The sequence below is a fragment of the Abramis brama genome, assembly GCF_963993115.1.
Source record: "Abramis brama genome assembly, chromosome: 23".
Taxonomy (NCBI): Eukaryota; Metazoa; Chordata; class Actinopteri; order Cypriniformes; family Leuciscidae; genus Abramis; species Abramis brama.
In genome coordinates this window covers 25328660-25353656 of record NC_139985.1, presented here as the reverse complement: position 1 = coordinate 25353656, position 24997 = coordinate 25328660, and the positions used below count along the sequence as shown (strand labels likewise).

At 38.8% G+C, this 24997-nt stretch overlaps 1 protein-coding gene across 1 annotated transcript in view; it reads left to right on the top strand.

Annotated features, from left to right (window-relative positions):
• The first annotated feature begins 234 nt into the window (after window positions 1–234).
• ptprga (protein tyrosine phosphatase receptor type Ga) overlaps window positions 235–24997 on the top strand; it is a 254040-nt gene continuing 229277 nt past the window's right edge. The window contains exon 1 of the mRNA XM_084100324.1: window positions 235–727. Within this exon, the coding sequence (XP_083956450.1) occupies window positions 634–727 (94 nt within the window). The 5' untranslated portion in view covers window positions 235–633. The remainder of the gene's footprint in view (window positions 728–24997) is intronic.

Sequence of the window (24997 nt, the reverse complement as noted above, 5' to 3'; positions counted from 1 at the left end):
TCCAGATACAGAGCTTGCATGCAGTCATTTTATTACTGATGTTATCTGGAGTGTTTGGTTTTATCCCTGATAAGGGAGAGAGAGAAGGAGAGCGCCTTTGTGCGTCCATCACACACAGTCTGACAGCGCGTCCGTTACGGGCTCGGCGCTAGGATCCGGCGGATCTCTCTCTCTCTCTCTCTCTCTCTCTCTCTCTCTCTCTCTCTCTTCCAAGCCTGTTTTAAAGTCTCTGCCAGACTTCAGCTCATGCGCTACTTCCTGGATGGCGGAATGGAAAGCTTCCAGAGCCGCTCCAACTCTTTTCTCTGTGTTTTCAGCGTGATGCATGGACTACCGCTCCTCTAACATCTCTCTCTTAATCCACAGTCCCCTTGACATGTTTCTCTTCTGGACTACAAGCTCAGCCATCTGAAAGAGAGAAAGAGAAAAGAAAAGAAAAACTGTTTCCTTTGGCTTGGTCGAACTTCAAAAGAAAAATCTCTCCAAAGGGACTCACTAAAAGGAGGCGGCCGAAATACATTGAAGCGTGTCCAGTGCGTTCGCATCGCTTGTTTGTGGGAGTTTTGTCGTTCAGCAGGAGGATAACTCTGTCAACAGTTGCCTTATTCCAGATCTCCATGTATACAGTGTGACATGCGGAGGCTACTGCGACCGCGCTGCTGCTGCTGGTGGATTCCGCCTCTGCTTCTCTCCTCGCTCCTGCTCCGGTGGGCACATTCTCATCCCGGTAAGTTGGATTCGAGGTGGATGAGAATTGTTTTCATATCGCTTCATTTATTATTATACGAGCAAGACCAATACATTGGCTGCGTAAGGTTGAGGGAGAAAAAAAAAACATAAGCACAAAACCAAACGAACGCGAGGCTTTAGTATTTGTGATTTTTTTTTTTTTTTTTTTTTTCTGCTGTAGCCTAAGTCACGGAATTGGGACGATCTAACACGGAATTGTAACGCACATAATGACGTCTATTGATATTTCAATATCCACAAATGAAACCGTTACTGTTATTTATAAGCGCGCGGACCCGTTATCTCTAAACATTACACTCAAATCCGTTCGAGGAAAATACATTAGCCGATGTCTTTCAGCAGGTATTCTAACATATTTGATTTAAGCAGTTTGAATTATAATGCACACTTGAGCCATCTTTAGTTTAAGCATAACTTAGCAGCATTTCATTCCTTGACGACTTTTAACGCGATTTACGCACTTTCTCTTGAAAAAAAAGACAGTCTAGTAATTTAAGAGTTTTTTTTATTATTTTTTTTTTATGTGCATTTTATATTACAAATAGACCGATTATGGGTTTGACCAATATTTTTTATAGATATTCACACTTTTCTACTTTATCAGTTATTGTTTTTTTTTAAATCAGGTCTAATTTAATGGGTCTCTTAAGAATAACAACCAGCTACAAAGTGTTCAGCAAAAAAACTATTGTTTTCAGACAAAATACTTACTTTTTAATTTATTGTTTGCATAATTAATCCTAACCTTTCTAATTGAGCAATGCATAGCATTTTAAACTTGGGTTAAATATTGTCCAAAACAAAAATGCAAACACATTTCTTACATTAGATCATGAAGCAGGTTTCATACTATTTATTATTATATATGAATATATAATAAATAGCCTAAATTTTTTTGAATATTTTGTTATTCTTTTTCATAATGCACATTGTTTCTTTGGTTGCAAGCTAATGATTTTTAAACTATTATTGTGTCAAAAACGTGTATCATTATTGGTTGTTCTGATGCCGCTCAGTAATGCTAAGCAGCATAGTTTTGGGATCAGTTAAGAAAAAAAGGTTATTATTTATTTGTTGTTACTATTATTGATACATCAAATGTGATGATTTGAATCATCAGGCAAGTAGGGATGAAGCATTAAATATGAATTCCCACAGTAACTAACAGTGCGTCTTGGAAAACGTCATGATTTCCGGGGGCCCGTCCGGGTTTAAATATATATATAAATATATATTTGATGGCATCTTGTTTAAGATGACCTGGGTCGTTGAGTGTGTGTGAGTAATAGATGAGGATCTCTCAGGCTCTTCAGGTTTGCTGTGATGATAGGCAGCAGCCAGTCTGAGATTCACCAGTCATCTGTAACCAGGAGGAGACTGATAAGCTCTGCATATTTGCATGAGTTTTTATGTAACGCTGGAGGCGTCAAGTCTAATGTAATCTAGAGAGTAGACATTCTCAGGTCTTAGAATGAAACCTTATGGAAGCAGACCAAGTGCAAGGACTGTTTGTGCTCCTTTGCCTAATTCTACCCAGGCAAACACATGTGAAACAAGTGACGAGAAAGCCATATTCATAAACAAGAAATCTTTAGAGCTTTACAGCTCCACACGAATGAAAGATAACATGGTTCGCAGATTGCATCTGCGCTGTGTGTTGCATTTTTGTGTATTCGTGCGTGCAAACCATGTGTTCAGAAATCTCATTAAAAGACAGAACACATTGTGTTTATCTCTCATCTTTCCATATGATCTGATATCTTGGTACATAAAATGCTAATACATCTCAAAACGTAAATTTCCACAATAGCTGACCTACTTCTGGGGAGCTTGATGGTTTTGTGTTATCAAATGGCCATCGCTTTACATACATAATAAAATGTTACTTTGTTGGTAGTCAATCAGTAAACTAATATTAACGGCAAGCTTTTACGGTTTCTCTGGACACTGCACTTCAGATACGGTATCAGTTTTTCTAGGCTTTTCTTTCGACCATAGTTTTCATCGCACATTCTATGTGATCTAAAACTACAAGAGCCGGGCGCTCAGGGACTCAGTGGACATAAGGTTGAGCACTTGAGCGCTGACAGTGAGATAAATTGTCGAAGTTTCTGCATCTCAAACAGCCGAGAGATTTCATCAGGCCCGTGATGAACGCTCCATGAATAACACATTGTCACCAAAGGGCAAATGCCTGACTCAAGGTTGTGGACATTATTGGCAATCTTTGCCGTCTGTTTTTCTGTTTGCGCCTCTCTCTCTCTCGTGTGTCTGTCGCAGTATGTGTTTCTGTCTATCTTACTGTCTCCGTCTATCAGAGTTGATTTCACCGAGAGAAAGGTGCACACTTCCAATTCTCGAGTCGGAAGGGGGGTAGAAATGAAGTTGCCGTAGAAGAAAAGACCACTTTAATGTGTTCCGTTTGTTTGCCGTCATTCTTCCCTGCCCTCTCTGCTTTTTCTAGACGTGGGTCTTTTAACCTCAGTGACATTTGTTCATGTCTGTGTCTGATAGACCTGTTTTTAGCTGAACCAGTGCTGCGGAAAGACAAGCGAGCTCTGTATCTGCCGCCGCTGCTACAGTGACATACAGCGACATATAGAAAAAGGGGAACGCTGCAACTTTATTTATTTCTGTCATGCCAGTGGGAAACAAGTGTCTGCACACTTGAGTCTCCAGTAATGGCCAGTTTGCTGACGGAGCAGAGCGGAAGCGAGAGGATTTCTCAACGGGGCGTCTGTTGGCCCCAGGCAACGCTCATCTCTTTACAGACGGTTGATCTAGCCGTTGGAGCCGATGGATGACTATCACGGAAGAGAAAATCCTAGCGCGCTTTCCAACCTAATAATTTAAAGCTATAAAGCTCAACTAGGAAACTAGCGAGCAAAAATCGTTTGACTTGTCATTCCTGAGTCTACGCCGTATAAATCAAAGGGAAGCAACAGAATTGATCTTTGTTTTGTTTTTTGGCTATTCTTTTCCGACCTTCTATCTACAGCGGGAAATGATTCAAAGGATTCACCCAAAAGATGTAGAAACCGCCGGCGAAAGTGAGGAGAGGATTTCTAGACGGTTATTTCTGTCGCATGACGAATAGCATGCCACGCACTGGAGAGCACAATGATAATTCAAATCTCTTAAGAGGTATCAGACTTCCTGCCTTTCTGATTTCCTTTTATGTGAGCGAGGAGCCATTTCTCTGTCTAATAGAAAAGGATAATTTGCTAAATGTCCGTTTGGAAATGACGGGCACTTAAGATGGGGGTAGAGTCTCGGGAGGGAGATAGCCGGGCCGGACTGGATGCTCTAGCGGCCCCCTGTAACAACATTATCATCATCATCATCATCTCTCTCCGCTCGGGCCGTTATCTGTCCGGCTGGGTGACCAAAGCTGCTGTAATGTTCTCCAGGTCACTTTATCAGTCACAGAGCCTGTCATCGTCGCCCGGCTCCCCTAATAGATTGATTAAAAGATAGGGCCGTGCGGACGGTTAAGCGTGTGGGGTGATGTCAGGCTGCCGTAGGGTCGTTGTCCCAGAGTTTGTTAGTGTGTGTGCTGAATGTGCACTGCATCTGTACCAGAGGCAGCTTGTGGTTGGAACCAGCAACATGGAAGGGAATAAGAACTCTTAACTCAGACGCTTTCCCAACTTTCTCTGTGTTTAATTTTTGTTCAAACATAAGCCTCACACCAAGCATATTTCCAATTTAAAACATTGAAATTGATTCATTCTTTTAATAGTAATGTTTATTTCAATTGATAGTTTTTCTTTGAATTATTTGAATATATTTTATTTGTTTATTTATCTTTTTATTTACGTTCAAATGAATACTTTTATTCAGCAAGGATGCATTAAATTGATTAAAAGTTACAGTGAAGTCATTTATAATGTTTCAAAAGATTTCTATTTCACTCAAATGCTATTCTTTTGAAATTTCTAGTATCACAGAATCCTGAAAAAAAAAAAGTATAAAAACATATTAAACTGGTTTCAACATTGATGATAATATTTAGAAATGTCTTAAATCAACATATTTGAATGATTTCTGAAGGATCATGTGACGCTGAAGACTGGTGCGATGCCTGCTGAAAATTCAGCTTTGCATCCTGGGAATACATTACAATTTATTGACATTTAAATGACATTTTGGTTGTGGATGGTTTGGTTTGTACAGTAAGTGTTTATTCCTGACTTCTTGTTTTTTTTGTTTTTTTTGTATTACTCTTATAAAGTGTTTAGTTTAAGTGTTTAAGCCAGTTTAATTGCTTCTCCTTTCTACTTGCGCTTAACAGACACTGTTATTCTAAAAAGCTTTTTTTACATTAACTCACACTGTTTTTTTCTCTCCCTCCTTTTTGTTCCGTTAGATGTCATGAATGGTTCTCAAGGAGTATTGGTGCTCTTCAGTGAAGGACTCATCTCCATTTTTCCTCAATTGTCTTGGTGAAGGCAGACGTGTTTGTGTGTGTGAGAGAGAGCGTGTGTGTCCTTGCTCGTGCTGGTACATTTTCTCCTCATCTCCACTGGCAACCACAGCTCACAGTGTGTGCCAACCACTAAATGAAGTGGACATTCATGAAGCATGCTGGTAGATCCTGTCTTACAGGCAGAAAACTGCAGATAACGAACCCAGCATGAAAATAATTTAAGTCATATAATGCTATTTTATCAGATAATGTCATTGCTATGGAGAAAAAAAAAAGTGTTATACTTGTGCACATTCAACATTCTGATTTTTCTGCGAGACATTTTTGCCTATGTTTAAAATACGTTTCAGAACAGTTTATTACTTAACTGTGGTCTTTAGCGTTCTTGTTAGCGCACCCTCCTCCCACGCCGGAGACCCTGGTTTGAATCCCGTTCGGAGTGGGTTGAGTAGGACCAGTTACACCATGTCAAACTGCACTTAAGTGTTGCCTTCTTCTCTTTTCTTTTTTCTTATTTCTTGTTTTTCTTGTAAATGTTCTAAAATCATGCAAGTATTTTAAATACTTAGAGAATGGAGTTGAACAAAGAAAAGGAGGGTGATAAATTTGGCTAAAATGTTAATTTGTGATCATTTTTTGTTGCTGTTGTTGCTGGGCTCCTGTACCGTTAGATAAACATTGGCTTTGTACAGCCATGTTGGTTGCATTGGTTTTGTTCTTTGTTTGTTCTGTTGTTTGCAGCTTTGTTAAATGGTCTTTGGAAAGCCCGAAATCTGCAGCACTGACTGTTTGCGACATCATCGCCATACACAGCACCAACTCTCTGCTCATGTTGTGCACCATTTTTTGAAACGTTAGCCTGATACGAATTTGGTATAGTAATAATGATTCGCCTCATTGAAAGTTGTAGTAGTTGTAGGCAGGAGACCAAATCCGTGTACTTTGGCTTCACTTTCTCTCAGATTTTCTTCATGTTTGCTTTTGCCACTCTTTTATTTCTCTCTCTTTCTCTAGTTCTGACTCTCTCCCAGACTGGAGGTTCTGAAAAAGATTTTCATTTGGCACGGTAACAGGGGTTGAAAGAGTTTGCCAGGAGACGAAAGAAACCTTTGAGCCACTGGGAGACTTAAGCGCTAATTCTCCTTCCACATAACCCGGCCCCCTCCAGCGCCTTATTCTCCTGCTTACCCCCGTCCCCCTCTCTAAGGTCATAATTAGCAGAGTATGGAGCAACAAACGTAAAAGTCTCTCCATTAATAACGTATAACGGCTGCTGGCCCTCTCCAAATTTAAATGCCAGTTCTTCCTCTCAACCAGGCTGAAACACGTGATCATGTGTAAAGACCAACAAGGATGTCGTCAAAGATGATGTTAAATGAATCTGTCTAAAACCAAACAATGGAGCATGTTTATGTTTCTTTGTATTGAACAAGTGATGGATGGATTAATGAGAGATAAATTAATTACAATTATATGAGCCGCAGCGGACGCTGCAATATTAACAGCCAAACAGATCTTATAGTGCAACTGAGATGCAACACCTTAACATTCGTTTTCACACAGACTTTCATGCATTGGCCACTAGGGGGAGTATTTTCAGGGTTCGTACGGGTGCTTGAAATCCTTGAAAGTGCTTGAATTTTGATGTTGTGTTTTCAAGGTTTGAAAAGTGCTTGAATTTTGGATAAAATGCTTGAAAATGCTTGAATTTGTAACTGTATTTCTTTCACAAGAAATATCTTTCTGACGAAATAGTTCTTTATTAAATGGAGAAAAAAATGCAGCCTTTCAGAATCAGATACAGAGTGATTTGCGTTACGCTGGCCAGAGCAAAAGTAGGCGGAGTTTTCATTTTGATTTCCGCGGTTGTTTGGATGCACCGTTTTTTTGGCCACGCAGCGGCAACAGTTGAACTATTTTAAACTTTGACCGCGGCGTGCGCGCGAGCGCGCTGAGCTCCGCTTTGGTCCGAGTCGCGCGGCGCAAGCCATTGAAATATATCGGTTTAATTTCATAGCGCAGCGCGGCCCGCGTCCTAAAGGGCCATTAGTGACTGAGAGTACTTGGTGTGATAATGTAATGTAAGTATTGCATGTCCGTTATGTCACGTTCATTTGTGGAATATGCAGTGAACATTGCCAAAATTACAGAACTGTAACGTGCAAATTAACCTGCAAACGTTAGCCCAGTGCATAACAACAGTCGTTGATTGCTGAACTGAAATCAGTCAGTGTCATAAGTTAGTATACTGTTACTGTAAGGGTTAGGATGGCCCTATGCAATATTTACACTGCTCTATTCCAGTAAACGTATTAGCTAACGTTGTGTCTTGGCCCAAGACATCTTGGCAATGAAATACATTTATCAGGCAGGTGCCTCTGCACTCAGATATTGTTCAAACCTCGTCTATATCAAGAATGTGTCCCAAAACGGGAAGGCCTGTCAAATATTTCTGTTCAAATCTTCAAGTCTTCATATTTGAAATTAATTCAGTTTTTACAGCCTATAAATCACATTATCTGGTAAGCAATATTTGGACATTAATATAATGAAAAGTATATTATTCATATAGCTATATACTTAGTGATACATTTTGAAGAATAAAACTTGTGATTGGCTTAAATATTAGGGCTGCACAATATATCGAAATATTGCAAATGTATATATTACAATATGCATAATTGCTTGCATATCGCAACGGCTTGCAATAACTGGGGTCATGAACAAAAGACAAAGAAAATCACTCACTGCTTTTGGCTGAATAGGCTAACTTTTGTAGCTTTAATAAGAATCAGTATATTTAATTCATGCAGTGAAAACTAAGCAGTGTTTATTTTTACATTTGATTAATCAGTTTCTGTTGTTAAATAAACCTAATGTAGGATAACCTGAACCCCTAAACCCCAGTGATGTTAAAATAACACTTCTTATGCTACAGTAAAACACTGATGTTCACTGTCTTGAAGTTGTAGGGATATTTTCTTATCACAAAAAGAATGTGAAACACGTATGTGTAGGTTATATCATTTTAAAGATAATTTAAGTTAATTTGACACACTTTAAGCATTATCGTATCGCATATTGAATATCACATTATTTAATGAGTTATCGCATATCTAATTTTTCTTCAATATCGTGCAGCCCTCTGCTATTATGAAACATTTGGCTGTTTTCCAATGTGACTTTTGATGTGATAAAAACACTAAATAATAATTCTAACTATGTATTGGTATGTAATTTACGGTAGTGTAAGGTGCTGGAAAAAGCTTTAAAATGGACCTGGAAAGTGCTTGAAAAGTGCTTGAATTTGATCTTGGAAAAAGTGTACGAACCCTGTATTTTGCGTGAGTTCTGTTATTTATGTTTCTAGTTTAAAATGCTAGTTTACGCAATGCGGACTTAGCCTTTTACTGTTGATTATACGCAGCATTAATTCTGCAGTTTGTCAAGCTGATTGATCAAGGCTTTTGTGGCGTGCTAAGCGCTAGTGCTAAGTGATAGACTTAATTTATCACTGTATCACCGGCCCACACAATACTCCTTATATTAATTGTTTCCTTTCAGCTGCTCTTGAAGGAAGCAATGAAGCCTTTTATTTTCTTTTCAATATAACTTGAAATCAAATATGTCAAGATAATAAAAAGGTACACTTTATTTTGATGGTCCACTTTAAAACTATAACTTTTCAACTACATGTCAACTTACCCTCATTAGAGTATTAGTAGCCTGTGTTAGTAGACTGTTAGGTTAGGGTTCGGGTCAGTAGAATTAGTTGACGTTCTTGCAAAGTTACTTATAGTCAGTAGAATGTCTGTTGGAGAGCATTACAGACGTTCTACTCTAATGAAAGTTGGTTGATATGTAGTTGCAAAGTTACTTATAATTAGTAGAATGTCTAAAGTGGACCATCAAAATGTGTTGCCCAACAAAATGACCGCCAATGACACTTCTTTGTTAAAAGCATTGAAATGAAAATGCTGTCATCAATTACCCACCCTCATGTTGTTCCAAATATGTATGACTGTTTGCTGAACATAACATAAACTTTTTCTTCTTCTTTCTATACAATGACAGTCAATGTCATTTACTTTCATTGTATAGACATTATTCACAATATCCATGTTTGGACAGGGAGTACATGAAGACCAAATTAAATTTTTTTGGATGAACTATCCCTTTAGCTTCACTTTGGTGAAATCCAATTCTTTACCTTATCCCAAGTGGCCCGTAAGAAGAACTCTCCCCTTGAAATCTGATATCAGTTTTTTGGTTCGTTCTTGAAAGGTAATGGCTGGGATTTAGGCTGCGTAATCCGGTGTGGATCAGTGTAAAAGGCCAATCTCTGCCCAGAGCCCTTGATGGGCTGGCTGTCATGGACAGGCCTGCTCGCAATAGAGAAATAACCTTAATATGGAGGTTGTGGGCTGCAGTTCAGGCCTGGCGTGTAATGATACAGCCTTTAGGGTGATGTTGTCCATGTTATGGGTGTTTGTCAGTCAGAGAATTGTAGCCTAATGGTTTTGTAGGTCAGTTCATTCCATTTGGTACTTCTAATTCTCCCCACACTATTTCTCCCCCTTTGAAAAAGAGGAACAAAAACAGCAGAAAAGGAGTGAGGCAAACTATTAGACACCCTCTATATATCACAAGAGCCTTGGAAATTGCGGCAGCAAATAATTTGTTTGTGTGTGGACGCGTGCGGCCTCTCAGTGGACATATAAATGAGGTAATGCCCTGGCGTTTCTGGGAAGCATGGTCACGTATTCACAATGGCCATTTTCACAGACACAATGCATTAGTGTTGCATTAGACCACGACTGAGAGAGCCAGGCCGGTTACAGCCCCTTGATATTTCCTCTGCCTCCATGGTGAAAAGAGGAAAGAAAAGACGAGAAGGGGAAAATAACCACATGCCAAGGAGCGTTGTGTCAGTGAGCCAGTGTTAGGCCGGAGTTGTGAGTCTTCTCATTAAATTTTTGCAGTGTAGTTGGTTTTTCCACTTTAATGCTTTGGAGGACGCTAGCCTCTTCCACCAAGAGAGAGAAAGAGAGAGAAAGAGAGAGAGAGAGAGAGAGAGAGAGCGGGCGAGACGCAGCCTACGGACTGCACCACGCTGCCCAATTTGTCTTACTTCTAGGGAAGCTGTTTAAAGTACAATGCTTTTTTTTTATTCTCTCCCTCCTCTCTTTTCAAATTGCGAGTCTCCCGCTGTCTTTCTGCCACTCCAGATATCTGTGCTTTCATCAGTCAGACCTGTATCGAGTGTGCTCGGAAAATGGCTTGTGATTAGTGTCTGTCCGTTCTGATTTATTCCACTTGTAACAGTCAATCAGTGTGCATATAGTGAATTAGACGAGTACATTATACACACGCATGTTCCCTTATGACCTTTCTCTTCCTGTAACTCTCTGACATTAGTGTGCCACACAGACCTTTAGGTTTCTGTACTTACTCTGATTCCGAATGGATGGGTCTCTGAAGTTTCTGAGCATGTTCTTTGCTATGACGCTAGCATGATAATGCTAATGTTGCTTTTTGTGCATCACAAATCTGTGAAGTGTGTCATTTCTTTTGCAAAGATTCCCAGTGTCCTGAACACGACCCCCATCTGTCATTGGTCAGCCTAGAAGACAGTCCCGCCCAAACGTCACACTAGTGGGTGTGTTAATGTCGCAAATGTAAATTGCACAAATGGCAATCACCTTTAACAACCTTTTTCTATTTTTATGAAGCAAACAAGTTACACCTCTGAAATCTCTTTGGATACGTTTTTTTTTTTTTTTTTTTTTTTCAGTCATTGTAGAGCAGCTGATTTGAAAATTCTTCAGTTAAATTCTAGCATTCAAAGTTGATGTTTATAGTTTAGCTTTAGACTACACATTATACTGTATCAAGCCATTTAATTGGCCATTGTGAGACAACCTACTTAAATTGTAAACATAGTGTAAAATCAGTGGTAATTTAATATCAGACATTTTATGAAAATATATTTGACTATCATTTAGTTTATTCATTGAGTATTCATTCCCATGAACACCAGTGTCAGAAACGTTGCGTGTAGTCTACAAAACAAAAAATATTTTCGTAATCAGTTAGCACTACGCTAATCTGATATATTGCTAACCAAAGGCTAACTGAAAACATAAAGAAATGGAAATGGTTAATGGCTTTGGAGAGGATTTTGAAGGCTTACTGCTTTATTTTAAATATGCTAATTAGCAGTGTAATCACCATGATCATACAATGATAGCTTTGACGAACATGCAAATTCAGATGAGAAAGGAGAATTGTCATCATCTGACGTCCTACTGAGAGGCAATGTCGCCACTGTCTTCCACTTTTCTTTCTTTCCATATTAAACACAACCAGCATTGCAAAGAACGGTAAATGTGCCTGACGTTAAGCTCAAACAGCAGCCGAGTGGCAACGTACAAGCATAAAATCAAACCCAAAAGTAGAAATAGGCTACTTTTTCATTTCTTTGCCACTTGACAACTGTGATTGCCTTTTCTGGCTGGGTTGTGTTTTTGATGGTTCACTCTACCTTGACTAGTGCTGATGGGTTAGCGCTGTGACTACTGATTGGATTGGCTGTCTTTGACCTCTTGTAACCTCATGTGCTGGGTCTCAGCGAATGAAGCTACATTGGTGCTTGTGTGTTAGGAAATATTCCACATCACATACACTCTCTCGTTTCATTCCAGACTTTTCTTCAGTGGAACACAAAAGGAGACATTTTGTTTTCCATGCTCTATTCCATGTGGTTACAATGAACAGGGACCAAAGCTTTCAAGCTTCAAAGGACACAAAAGCACCATAAAATATCATTAAAGTAGTCTATGTGACTTCTGACTTGTGTCAGTCTGTCTCAAAGCTGTTGTGTGACTTCAGAAGACTTGGAATTTAGTGTGCAAGACTTATGGACTGCTTTTATGATGCTTCTGCATTGCTTTGGCTCTGTTTTTGAAGCGTGAAAGCTTTAGTCCTCGATTTAACGTAATTCCACGGAAAACAGTCTTTAGAATTTCTCCTTTTGTGTTCTACAGAAGAAAAAAGTCATATCGGAACAATATGTGGGAGAAGAAGTGATTTTTTTGGGGTTGAACAATACAGTAACTATAGTTCGAAAATATACCGACAGCGACAGGTACACTAAGGTTTTTCGTTCCCTTGTGAAAAGTACATTTGAGCAGATTTTTTAAGTACTCATTACAGAAATAATATATACTTTAAAAGAATATACTTGTAATATGTAATATTTTTGGACATTTTATTGCATGTTAAATGAAAATGTATTATAGTTTAAATTTATATTAAAATTTATATTAGTGTGCCACACAGACCTTTAGGTTTCTGTACTTACTCTGATTCCGAATGGATGGGTCTCTGAAGTTTCTGAGCATGTTCTTTGCTATGACGCTAGCATGATAATGCTAATGTTGCTTTTTGTGCATCACAAATCTGTGAAGTGTGTCATTTCTTTTGCAAAGATTCCCAGTGTCCTGAACACGACCCCCATCTGTCATTGGTCAGCCTAGAAGACAGTCCCGCCCAAACGTCACACTAGTGGGTGTGTTAATGTCGCAAATGTAAATTGCACAAATGGCAATCACCTTTAACAACCTTTTTCTATTTTTATGAAGCAAACAAGTTACACCTCTGAAATCTCTTTGGATACGATTATTATTATTATTATTATTTTCAGTCATTGTAGAGCAGCTGATTTGAAAATTCTTCAGTTAAATTCTAGCATTAAATGAAAATGTATATAGTTTAAATGTATATTAAATGCAATTACATAGCTGAACTTTTTGCCACTTGAAGGACTTAAGTACACCTTTATACTGTATGTAATTTCATAATTACTTCTGTTGTCTTTCGAAATATGGTTTGTTGAATGTACCGAGAAGCATTTATGGTAAACTTTAATGTTATTTCTTTTAAAACGTAGTCATAAATATGTAATGTATTTAAATATATTTGAAATTGCACATTTGTATGATGATGTTGCAATTTAGTACTTTAAAATATATTAACTACAGATAAAATTAGATGTGAATGTCAGACAACACTTAATACTCAATTTTCAGTGTTATAATAATCTTTTGTGATTCAAAATGCACTTAAAATGTACCTTAATTTTGACAAAAGCAAGTGGACATTTTAAAAGTGTATTCATGTTAGTGGACTCTCTTTAAATACACTTAAGTGGCCTTCTATTTCATTAATATTGTAATATCTGCAAGGACACATTAAAAAATATATACATACTTTTAAGATTTGAAGTACACTTCAAGTACACATTCAATAAAATGAAGCACATTTCTTTTTCGCAAGAGCTCCTCCGACCAGATGTCCAACAGATGGGCTTCTACTCTCATGCCCCTGGGAGCGCTGTGGATTTTCCGTACTTTTTCATGAATTCCTTTCTCTGTATTCCGCCCGAGTAGGGCGGGATAGGACACTTCCAGGAAGGGTTTTGGCCCAGTCGGTTCTCCATTCCTCATGTGGAGACAAGCGGCGGTGTTCCTCCTGAAACCTCTTTGGATTTACGCTGCCAGTCCTGCCATCTTTCTTGCGTTAATCACCCCGGGCTCCGATCGCCACTCACCGGAGGTGGCGATGGATGAGCCATTGCGGAAATGGAATGGAGAGTGGCCAGGCGTGACAGAGAGAAGATGAGGAGACAGTCAGGATAGGAGAGGAGAATAAAGAAGATGATAACCACCTCAACACACATCTACGCACACACATTTCGCTTTAAAATATCCCACACCCCAACATTTAGGGCACGTGGAACAAGCATCTTAAATCACCATCAGTGACTCAAGGTTCCATCGAGGTCTTAAACAATCATTACTGTCATTTGCATGGGCTTTTTAATGGTAGTCAACTGGGTTTTTAATGGCTGTGTTTTTAATGGCTGATGCAATATCTAGAAAGCATCATCTATCAGTGGCGAGCAGTGACTTTTTTTAACCGTGTATGCTGGGTGCGCTTTATGTCAAAAATGCACCTGGTGCAGATACGTTAGTTGAGTTTCGCGTTCGCGTTAGCTGCTTAGTTGCTTACTCATGACACATAGCAACACAGCTAAAGTTTTATATATAATAAATTAATATATTTGACGTTTAATTAAAAGTAGCCTACATTTACCTGTTGATGCCTTCACAAGCACCTGTAAAAGCAGTTTTGATTTGAGTGAGGCGTGAGGCGCGAAAGGTCCAAAATAAACTGTATTTTTGTAATTCCGCTAGGTTGCACTAATGTCGCAGAAACGACTTCACCTTTAAACGGTACGGGGCATCGGCTGAGGACACACATCTAAATCAGAGACGCCAAATAAGAAACACTACGGCAGGCGTCAATTGAAATGTATGCCAGAAGTGTTTTTTTTTATTGAGTTAAAAATAATCATAAAATAATCAATATGAGAAGCCTATTATAAATAAAATATAAGTAAAATATAATTAGAATCAATGTAAGTAGCCTATAATAATAAAAAAATAAGTTGAAATAATGCAAACTGATGACTTTAACAAACGCATAGACTTCGATTAACAGCCTCAGATAGGTTTACTTACAGTAGATCAATCTTTAACATTTATAAGTTTTCGTTAACAATAAATTTCCTTATGGAGAAAACGAACTACTATGAAAATGATTTAGTCTTGATTTAGTCTATTTAGTTTTGTATCAAATACAATGTGAGTTTCGTGATCGAGATCTGGCAGCAGCAGCACCTCTTTTCTTTCTTCTTGCATGTAAAAACATATTTTGATAATATTTCTATTATTGTCACAATCCTCATGCACTAGACCAATCACCTCAGCACACTACATTTCCCATAATCCTCTCTGGCTACAAACTGTGCACACTATACAATCACCACACCTGTCTGCTATCAGCCTCATCAGTTCCTCCATAAAAGCTAGCACCAAACACACACGTGTTGTCTGTCTTGCTGTTCATTACTGAACGCTTACTTGATGCCTAACCTGTGGATACTAGCTTTTGCAATCCTGTCGAGTCTTCCAGCCAGCCGGTCTTCCACTCACCTGTCATCTCCACCTGCAACAGATAAGAACAGTCATTTCCCTGCCAGTATCACCACATCGATCTGCTTTCCAGTTACTCACCTGTTCACATCCCATGTGTCTCAATAAACTCTGTTTGGATCTTACCTGTGTCTGCAATCTTCTGTTCCATGACAGTTATATTGTTGCTTATAGTGTTTAATATTACATTGAATTAATAAACTTTTGTTTTTATATTGACTAATTAATTGGAAGAAATTATATTAATATAAATCTAATGTTAATATGTATCTATGTATACACTTATATTAAAATATAAACATAAGTTTTGACTACGGTTAAAACTTTGCTACAGAAATTGTTAAACCTATTTTGACAACCCTAGCCAATATACATTTCATTTACTATAAATGGAATGTAGAAAAAATTAACGTGTTGAAATAAATCTTTTGTTCATTTCTCACCCCTGCTCTCATGAAAGTGAGAAAACTCAGGCTGGGCCCCTGGGATCGAATAGTTTTCTGTGACCGGGATAAAAAGTTGGAAAAGTCACCTCATCTGTTCATGCCTGTGTTAGCAGTGGCACATGGGCTGGCCGCTGTCCAACCTGAGGTCAGGATAAATGAAATTTATTCTTAAAATATTAACAAAAAATTCACACCATCTAAATGGCTGAATACTTCACAGTGTGGAAATATGTTTTTGTCAAAACAAACGCCTCTGGACACCAAACGTGTTTGATTCAGAGTCTTAGGCGATCTAGGGCAGAATCAATGTACCAGCTCTCATTTCCTTGAGGAATGTTCGTGAGTGACTGCAGATCAATTTTTAAATAAAACACAGCTGTCTTTTTAGGATGAGACCACTTGATTTACATTTATTCCAGATTTTTTTTATGAATAAATGCATCGGTAATGTTTATGTATTTACCCTGATGGCTTGAATTATTTAAAGTTCTGACCCCAAGGCAAATCCACTCATTATGCGTCAACATTTTGTTAATCATTGATAGGCTCTGGAATGTGATCAGGGAATGACTAATCGCTAAATAAAACTAGCCTTTAGCAAAAAGCAAGGAGAATTTTTCACATTTGTCTGATTGGATCAGGCCAACAGAATAACGAGTTTTTTTCCTTTCGGACATTTCTTACTGAACGTCCCTTTTGTTTCTTCTTTAGTTTTAGATTAAATTATTTTATCTGCCAGATGCTTGGTGCCTAGCGGTGCTTTGGTGCCCAGCCAAAAAAAAAAAAAAAAAATGGCTTTTAGGCTGTGTCACTATGAGAATTTTCGAGGATGTGACAGGATGTTGACAAGCGCTCTGCGAACGGTCCAAAAAGAAAATCTAATTAACATTATACGCGGCCAAAGTTTCCGGCTAGCGGATGACTGCGGGGCCTATTAGCGGAAATTAACGGAAACCAATAGCGACAGTTCTCCCGATTTTGGGCATTTAGTGGTCACGCAGGCTTGGTCCTTGCCACAAGCATTCTTTCACACACTGTCTACACACTTTCTCTTCCACTCTTCTCATGTAGTCATGGGAGCATTTCACAATTCTTGCCTGGAAGTGCAGATGCATTGTTAGCATAAACCAAAACGCAAATACTAATTGAATATTTGTTTAGCTTAGCTAGCGTTATGCTAGCCGTTTGCAGATTATGTGACCTTATCAAGGCAGCTGTCTGTGTTGTGTGTTGGGAGTGGTGGGAGTATTGCCTGTCATACGTGGCCGTGTACGGTACGTGGCGTAGCTCTCGCGGCCTTGCTCCGAGAGGGGTATTGTATTGCAGAGGAAGTGTTTTGGCCCGTGTGGCAGATGGTGGGTAACAAAATATCATTACATTTGTGCTCAGAGGCTGTGCTGGCAGCCAAATGATAATATAGAAGTCTGCAGCTCCAGCCGCAATGAGATTCTCTGACCCTATTACCTGGGAATACGGAACAGGGAAAACATACAGAGTGCAGAGAACGGAATTATATATGGTGAGGGGGAATTTTTGTCAAGTGTGTGCGCTTGCTCTTTTCCTTCATCTCCAATCATCTCGGCACATTTTTTTTTCATGTGAGCGTGTTTTTAACATTCTGCTGCTTGTTGTTATTTAACATAAGGGCATGACTTATGGGCATAAGATGGTCTAGATCATAAACAAAATGTAATAAGAGCCATACGGGACTCCTACACATTGAGGAATCAGAATATAATCATAATAAAATTTGAAAAATTTAGAATAAAATGCAAACAAATATTGCCGTCATATCCTGGAACTAACTAGAAGTGGACATCAAAAAATATGACTGATATAAAAAACAATGCTGTCACTATGTGGCAAAAAGTTGTAGTGTCATCTAAAACTAGATTACAGTAGGAATAAAAAGGAAATGTAGTGATTTCATCCCAAACTCACAGGCTTGGGTCAGCTTAACGTGTTGAAATAAATCTTTTGTTCATTTCTCACCCCTGCTCTCATGAAAGTGAGAAAACTCAGGCTGGGCCCCTGGGATCGAATTGTTTTCTGTGACCGGGATAAAGAGTTGGAAAAGTCACCTCATCTGTTCATGCCTGTGTTAGCAGTGGCACATGGGCTGGCCGCTGTCCATCCTGAGGTCATCAGAAATACAGGATCATCTGGCTATATTGGCCTGCCAGATTTCTTCTTCTTCTTGTTTTTCCATCGATCACTGCATGCAACTCTCAGTAGGGCTGTAAAGGAGAGGTTGAGTTGCTCGATAGTGTACCGCTGCTGTTGTTGTTGGGTTTTTTCCCCCTGTAGTGTGCTAGAGGGGATGTGTTGTCATTTTTGGACTATTTTTGTTGTCATTTTGTGATGTTACACATACTCCTTTCATTTTTACGCCAGTTCTGCTGTCACAAGATCAGCAACCCTTTTTTTTCTGAGTTTTAAATTCCAAGCAATTTTTTTTTTTTTTTTTTTTTTTTTTGAAGCCTTAAATATTTCAATAGATGCAAAGCATTAGACTAATGTTTACATCTGAGAATGCTGTGGATCCATTCCAACACAATCTCATGAAAGTGCGTATCTATAGCACGAATGATATTTCTCGTATCATTTATACGCCAAAACGAGTTTTTGCGTTCAAATGATACGCACTGCAAACCCCTTGGGTAGGATTAGGGGTGAGGAGGGCGTGCGTATTACACGCCATAAAGTGCGTATCATATGCACGCGAAAACTGCGTACCATATTTATGCCAAAACTCGTTTTGGCGTATAAATGATACGAGATATTATCATTCGTGCTATAGATATGCACTTTCATGAGATCGGGCTCTCCATTCCCTGCTGGTACATCCATCTTAAGCTGATATCTGTGTTGTGGAACTGTTGTGTTGCTATCTGTTTTATAACTGGTTGGTCACCAGTCAGAACATGCTACTTGGACCAGCTTATATTTTCCAACAGGGGTGATTTTAATTGGAATAGTGCTTCACAAGTATGTAAAGGAAAAACGTATGGATTTGCAAAGGTGAAAGCTGAGAAAACTTTATCTTTGCTTCAACATATTCTGACATACCTTGTGAAAAAGAAGTGCTTAAAAGAAAATTCTGTCATCATTTACTCACCCTCATGTCGTTCCAAAGACTTTCGTTCATCTTCGGAACACAAATGAAGATATTTTTAATGAAATCTGAGATTTTTGTCCCTCCATTGACAGCTACACAACTACCACTTTGACACACCTGAAACTTACAAAAATGTGCCAAATAGTACTATGAAGTAGTACATTTATTGGACATATCACCTCATAAGAAGTCATAATAATTTGTATGCAGTGTCAAAATCATAAGAAATATGAAAAAAATAGAACCTAAATCTAAGCTTAAACCACAAAACCATGATAAAAGGAATTAGGAAATAGTCAAAACTTTTCATACAAGCTAATTTGTACAATATCTTACAACTCAATTGTACAAATCTTACAATTGTACAAATCACATACAAATTATTACCTCGAGTTCCCCTGAAACGGTGTTGGACATATTTCATGCTGACAACCTTGGTGTTTTGGACATGTACCATAGCAAAAATATCTACTGTACATGAATATCATTTATAGCTGATGCATTATCCTCTGATAGCGTCACTGGGAATGCTACAGTATTTCTATTAGGGATCAGCATAAAAGGGACGTTGACTTGTGTCTTTTAGCTACAACATATGTTGTTGTGACATGAAATCCCATTCGCCATCACAGCATCTGAGCTGGCGTGCCCGTGGAGTAAATGCATAGGCTGTCTATTTTTAGCATCTCTGAGATATGAGTCACGCTCCACTGTACACACCTGCGAAATGCAGGTACTCACCTGAATTTCTCGAAATGCTATCGCTTCAATTCAATTCCACGTTCTATTCTGGTTTTGGATGGGTTATTGGATAGACATGCTCTGTCGATCCTTTTCTCCACCGACATGATATGCCTTTGGATGTTGACATAATCTGTCCGGCCCCTTTCTGTAAGCCTCACTGGCATAGATGTAGTTATCAATCCAAGCAGACAAATGTCATTCCTAATCTGCTTGTTTGGGCTGGATTGAGCTCTCCGTTCAAAAACGACGGCCGCCATTTCAGCCTTATCGCCTTCATCTCTGATTTTCATTATCTCTTCCTGCCGGCCGTCGAGCGGGACGGTCAACCACAAAGCGCTCGCGGGGCCAGTGAAGACGCTGAAAGCTGAGTAGATATGAGTCCTTAAGCCACATTGCCTGCTCATCTCAGATAGATCTCTGGAGGAAATGAGAGATGGAGTTAAATGGTGTATCACTGGGCGGATTTACCTCAGGTTGGGCATAAGACGGTCTAGATCACAATTTGAAATGAAATGCAGCTTACTGGCTTAGTTTGGATGGGGCTACCTTATCATCTGGTCGGCTTGAGTTTGTGTTTCCTGTTGGCACAAAAAAAAAAATGTTTGGCCATTGGCAGCTGTAAAAAGCTCTCATTAGATCTGAGGAGAGAGGCAGAAGCGCTTTGCAACTGTGTACGTTGGCAAGGGAAGTGGACTTCCTGTGTGCGGGTGTGGAGCTTAAGAACCCCCATGCGATGAGGTTTTTTTCTGAATAAATGGATGAGATGGGTAAAGAGCAAGGGAGGGATTGAGTGAAAGGATGAGATTGCTCAAATATGCAGTATGGAATCACACATACTAAAAGTAGGAATCAGCAGGAACATATGTTACATTGAGAGATTGTATCAATGTACAATCCCCCCCCCCCCCCCCCCAAAAAAGTCATTATGTTTTACAATTTGACTTCAAATCACATTATGAGACTTTATTTTTATTTTTTTGTTTCTTGATATTTCACAATTTCCAATTTTCTTCCCCTCGCAATTGTGACTTACACCTCACACTATTTCTGGCAGGAAGGCTTTATATGGCTTTATATCTTGCAGTGTGACTTTTATTTTCAATTTATTTGACTTTTTCAGAGACACAAACAGGCTTTCATAGTACACACATATAAAACGATAATACACAACAAAATGTTCTTTCACAGACATCTAACCCATGTATTTATGCATACCGAGTTGTGTAATGACCCCTTTAGGCCTAATTTTTGATTACACGGCTGTCTCTTTAAAGAATGTGTGTTGTTTTCCTCTTCCAAGAGACGCTAAAAGAAGGTTCATTTAGTTGCTGACTTGCTGGTTGGAATTGGGTGTTTATCTCACTTTCAAGATCGATTTATCTGTTTATTTGCCTTTAAATGCTAAACTTTGAGAGACACACAATAAGACAATACAGCTCTTTGTCGGTACGCTGAATAGCCGCTGCATCCATGCTAGATTTACGTAAGGCACTGTTGAGTGAAAAAGTGAACGGGAATACAATGATCATTTGAGTGGCAGGTTGAGCCAGAACAAAGAAGCGTGCAGAAAGACATTCAATTGGATTAAATAGAATGGGTGGAGAACATTAATAGTAGGTCACCTCCTTTATCACCGCGAGTCACTTGTACCACTGTTGTAATCTGTTAAATTAGCATTCATCAGACACGTGCTCACACACGCACACTCATGCATGTGAATCCACGAGTGCCGTGAGAGCGTGTGATCTTCTCAAGAGCAGCTTCTGTGATGACTGACAAGCCTTTAGATTTCCTATGGCAATTGAGCTGATCAGAGAAATAGCTGCAAGACTTTGTGTCCTGTTGTTAAATTAAACCCTGATTCCATATCGATACTTTACTGGGACTCTCATATTAAGGTCAACACCAGAAAACTGAGTTTATGCAATATGTTGGAATTTTCTGTGTTTTTCTCAGGTTTTAGCTTCAAAACGTGAACATAAAATGTGCACATTGAATAAGCAGCCGGAAATTAACATAAAAGGCGATTAGTTTTTGCTTTGTGACCTTTACCAAAAAAAAAAAAAAAGACTGATGTGGGTTTATAAAGCATAGTTGGTGTAAGACTGTGTGTGTGAGGACATTCACTGTCAATTCATTGGTGCACATTGTCTTTGTAATGAATAAAATGGAAACTAATTTCCATGTTCAAGAAACCAGTTTGAGATGATTTGAGCTTTGTGAGCGCATTATTCTGCTGGAAATAGCCATCAGAAGATGTGGTCATAAAGGGATGGACATGGTCACCAACAATACTCAGGTAGGCTGTGATGTTTTAACGATGCTTAATTGGTACTGAAGGGCCAAGAAAATATCCTCCACAGCATTACACAACCAGCAGAAGCCTGACCCGTTGATACAAGGCAGGATGGATGCTGTTTACACCAAATTCTGACTTTACCAACTGAATGTCTCAGCAGAAATCGAGACCCATCAGACCAATCAACGCTTTTCCAATCTTCTGTTGTTTTGGTGAGCCTGTGTGAATTGTAGGCTCAGTTCTTTGTAGCTCAGTCAAATAACAAATGGTTATTTGACTTGCTGTTGCCTATCAATCTGTTCGAACCAGTCTGGCCATTCTCCTCTGACCTCTGGCGTCAACAAGGTTTTTTTGCCCACAGAACTGCTGCTATAGCAAGCAAGGCAAGGCCGAGAGCCGTGAGAGAATGGCGCGAGGATTACTAACCCTGAATTACTAACTTTGTTACATGGATCATTCTCTGTTAAACCTAGAGATGGTTTTGTGTGAAAATCCCAGTAGATCAACAATTTCTGAAATACTTAGCCCATCTGGCACCAACAACCATACCACGTTCAGAGTCACTGAAATCACCTTTCTCCCTCATTCTGATGCTCAGTTTGAGATTCAGTAGATTGTCTTGACCATGTCTACATGCCTAAATTCACTGAATTACTGCCATATGATTGGCTGATTAGATATTTTCGTTAACAAGCAGTTGAACTGGTGTACCTAATAAAAGTGACTGGTGTGTATGTATATGTATTTCATTACATATTTAATGTTACATGTTGCACATTTAAAGACAGTTAAGACTATCTTGGAAATGTTGGAATAGAAACTGGTCCAATCTGGTCTAAACTGGGTGTTTTTTTATGGCAGAGTTCTGATATTTTGAGAGAAATTGCTGACAAAAGCCAACATGGATTTATAATGAACATTTCAGGTTAGCATTGCATAGCATGGCTAGTTTGTTAGCATAGCTAGCATAGTTAGTTTGAAACAAATAACAACATACTATGAAAGGGCTTTGGCAAGAGAAATTAGGTCTTTTAAAAAACTTCTCTTTGAATGTCCTTAATATGATATTTAGAGCAATTTAGCTGGTTTGTTGGTAATAGAAATGACACCTTGATAAGCAGAATCAAGGCAGTTTGTCATTGGGTTCAAACTAGCATCTGCATGTTGGTGGAATCTCATCTGTTTCAGCTCTGCGTCGGTCTCTGCCTCTGCCTGAGAGCGTAACTTTGGCTTTCTGACAGGGTCAGCCTGGCCCTCTTTACTAAACGGCTCCTTAAATCTAGTTCACTGTTCCCTTCTGTATCCTGATAGTCGTTCACTGGCTTCCATGAAGTATTGATTCCAAAATAACTTCAAAGCTACTTTAGAAGTGGATGGAGCAAGGAGGGAGATGAAGAGTGTGAGTCAACGGAGCCGATAAGAGTGTGTGTGTGTGTGTGTGTGTGTGTGTGTGTGTTGAGGGGTGTTTGCTGTTAAGGACTGGCAGGAGAATAGACATTCCTGAGAAAATGCATTTGCTAGATGTTAGCTTTTGATACTCGCTAGTCCTTTTAGCCTCCATGTTTTCCACTCGTTTACAGGTTGCTCAATGCTTTGAGGTCTTTCTGTATGTCGCAAGACCACTTTGGGACTTCAGTCTTCTACGTTTTTAAGTCTACCTGCATGAAAGCATCAGGTTTTGTGTGTGTGTGTTTTTTTGTTTTGTTGCATAATTTACTCACAGATCCTGACCTTTAGATCCCCCTGTTTGTTTTCAGAGCTACTGATTATTATTCCATGTTTCTTATTAATCACTCTAAGATAAATGTCTGCAACCACTTTAACTTAAGCAATGTGACACATATTCTGAGAATAAGAGGATATTCATCAAAAAAAAAAAAAAAAATCATCAGAAATCAAAATGTACCTTGTTCTTAAAGGTATAGTCACCCAAAAATAAAAAGTATTTTATTTACTCACCCTCACATTGTTCTAAACTCTTTTAGCCATACAGTGAAATCAATTGAGGTCCAATTTAGTTTGTACTTTTCATTTTTGGGTGAACTATCCCTTTAAGAAAGTAAACAGAGTCAATTTTGATTCCATGTTTACTTTAAAGGCCATCATAATCTTAGAAGTGACAAATGTGTGGAACTATCCGGAGGAAGTGACCTCATGCTGACAGAAGCAAAGGCCACGGAACAGAAGGGCAGTCAGTAAACACAGATGGACCCCGACTTCACACACTCCGAACAAGGAAACGGATATTTACATACTTAAGCCAAGCTTAGCTACCAGTAAAATATGAAATCCTGTTGGGATAGTACAAATACTAAACTTCTTAAGTAAACAACTCAGATTATGTTCTAATTCTACAAAAAGAGAGAGAGAGACAAAAAGAGGGAGACTTCTACCAGAGAGAAAATCAGAGAGAAAATCTTGTTTAACCAATTAGTCATTCCACAGTAGCTTGTCTAAATGGCCTCAAAATGCCATGGCCTGGAGTTTTCGCCTTCATTGCTGGTAGGCCTCAATAGATAGAGCGAGCTTTGGGTTACGGAGATGGTGAGAGAGGGGAAAAAAAGACATAAAAGATGAGAATGAGGGGGGCTGTATTACTGTCATTGTGACATTAATATTGAGTGGCATTGGGTCAAAATGAGCTGGAATATTTTCTGTGACTCAGTGTTGCACTGGCATTGTTTGAAAACAACCTAAATGTTAAACTATGAAATAAGGTTAAACTAACCTATAATCAACTCGCTGTTCTGTTTTAAAAACCCCAGCTGTTAAACCAATGTTTTCAGCTCAGCACCAGTACTGTTTTAAAAATAAAAAGGTTCTACTGAGGGTTTCATTATTCCACATTTGTGCAGTAATTTGAGCAACTGGGGGATTTATATCCTGTCAAATGCCTCAATGTAAGTGCAAGTTCTGTTGGATTTGAGCTTGCTGTTTCAGAACATACACTGAAAAAAAAAAATAAAAAAATGGACAGCTCTGCTTCCTTTCACTGTAGAAAAATGAAGCCAAAATATCACAGTAATGGTCATTGCTGATTACGTCGTTCTTAGAGTCACAAGCACAGCTGTCAATCATGACGTTACACCAAGTTTTTATAGCATCAAAATAACTAACTAAAACCATTGGGAAAATGAACAGTTGACATGCGTG